Source organism: Condylura cristata, unplaced genomic scaffold (assembly GCF_000260355.1).
Source record: "Condylura cristata isolate star-nosed mole 26May11 unplaced genomic scaffold, ConCri1.0 scaffold00003, whole genome shotgun sequence".
In the NCBI taxonomy this organism is placed as follows: Eukaryota; Metazoa; Chordata; class Mammalia; order Eulipotyphla; family Talpidae; genus Condylura; species Condylura cristata.
In genome coordinates this window covers 77,958,267-77,959,726 of record NW_004567104.1, presented here as the reverse complement: position 1 = coordinate 77,959,726, position 1,460 = coordinate 77,958,267, and the positions used below count along the sequence as shown (strand labels likewise).

The window sequence follows — 1,460 nt, the reverse complement described above, 5'->3', positions numbered from 1 at the left end:
CGTGGGGGCCGGTCGGGCCTCTGCGTCATCTCAACCGCTGCACGGCGCGGGGACAGATGGACAGACGCCGCCCAAGGGGCGGCCAGCAAGCGGCTGCCCAGCTCCTCCGGTGTTTGCAGTAAGGCCCCTGTCCGGGGAGACCAGGCCGTCGGCAGTCACCGCTGCGGGAGCGTCAGAAGCTCCAACGACCGGCCCAGTCGGGCTGTGCAGTCGGTAACGGCCACGGGGCGCCTGGGCGGGGCCCGCGCAGCCCCTCCCCAGGCCGCAGAGCCCTGTCCTCAGCCCACCTGGCGTCCAGGGAACAGGGGACGCAGAGGAAGGCGAGGAAACCGCGACAAGGACAGTGCGCGGGGTAGGACTTCTTCAGAGTGACCGGACCCACCCGCGAGGCCTCCGGAGCCAGGATGGACATGGCACCCTGCTCACGTTCCTGTCCCCGACGCCTGGGGTGTTCAAGGTGCCGCGCGTGACTGGGAGAAGCAGGGCCGAGGCTCCTGGGTGGCGGCCACCGTGCCTCCCGGGGCCTCCGGCTGGACGCCGGACCCTCCCCCGCAGGCAGACGAGTGAGCTCCGGGAAGTGGGTCAGGCCGGGAAAAACACCAGCCCACGGGGCCGACTCCACACGTTTCGGCGGCCGAGCAGGGGCGAGGGGCGTCCCGGCGGCCGGCCTGAGTCCAACCCCCGCCCCTGCCCGGCTGCGGGCTGCCGGCTGGCCCCAGCCCTCGCGAGGCCGTCTTGCTCTCTGCGGCCCCCAGCACCCCCCGGGAGAGGAGTCGAGGTCCTGACCCTTGAACGGCCCGGCCCCCAGCCACGGTCACTCGAGGTCATCCACTGGCCACCCTGGGTCACTTCCCACCGGGACGGGGTGGGCACCCGCCTTCCGTTTTCCGTGGAGGTTAAAATGTGGCCCAGCCTCCCTGGTGGCCAGCCGGTTGGACCAGCACGGCAAGCTGGCCGCGGCCGCTTCTGTGCGGGTCCATCCGGGCCCCGGAGGTGACCCCAGGGTGCAGCAGACCCCTCTGTCCCCGTGGGCTTCGTCCGTCGGCCTGTCCTGCTCCCCGCTCTGTCTCCGGGGAGCCTTCACCGCCCCTGCACCCCAGTTCTCTGTGCACAAGTACAGCAATCTTTAAAGAGAAAACTGTCCCGTCTCAAAGCCTCAGACAGCGTCCAGGGAGCGACGCGCACGCGTGCGCCGGAGCCAGCGGTGTCAGAAGTGCTGACCGCCCAGACTTTAGGGGCTGCTTGGGGCGGGGCTCCCGGCCCCTCCTACCTTTCTTCCTCCACCAGGGCCCCTCGGGCACCGAGTAGGACAGGTCCTTGAACTCGATGTTCACCGCCGCCCGGCGAGGCAGGGAGGAGAAGCGCTGGGCCTCGGTGAGGCTGTTGTCCACCTTCCTCAGGTGTCCGTTGAGCAGGTCGGTCTCGGTGGGCTCCATGTTGCCGGACACCACGTCGTCCAC

At 70.1% G+C, this 1,460-nt stretch overlaps 1 protein-coding gene across 1 annotated transcript in view; it reads right to left on the bottom strand.

The window, feature by feature from the left end:
* ABCG1 (ATP-binding cassette, sub-family G (WHITE), member 1) overlaps positions 1-1,454 on the bottom strand; it is a 42,005-nt gene extending 40,551 nt beyond the window's left edge. The window contains exon 1 of the mRNA XM_012731037.1: positions 1,271-1,454. Within this exon, the coding sequence (XP_012586491.1) occupies positions 1,271-1,436 (166 nt within the window). The 5' untranslated portion in view covers positions 1,437-1,454. The remainder of the gene's footprint in view (positions 1-1,270) is intronic.
* Between the last annotated feature and the right edge of the window lie 6 nt (positions 1,455-1,460).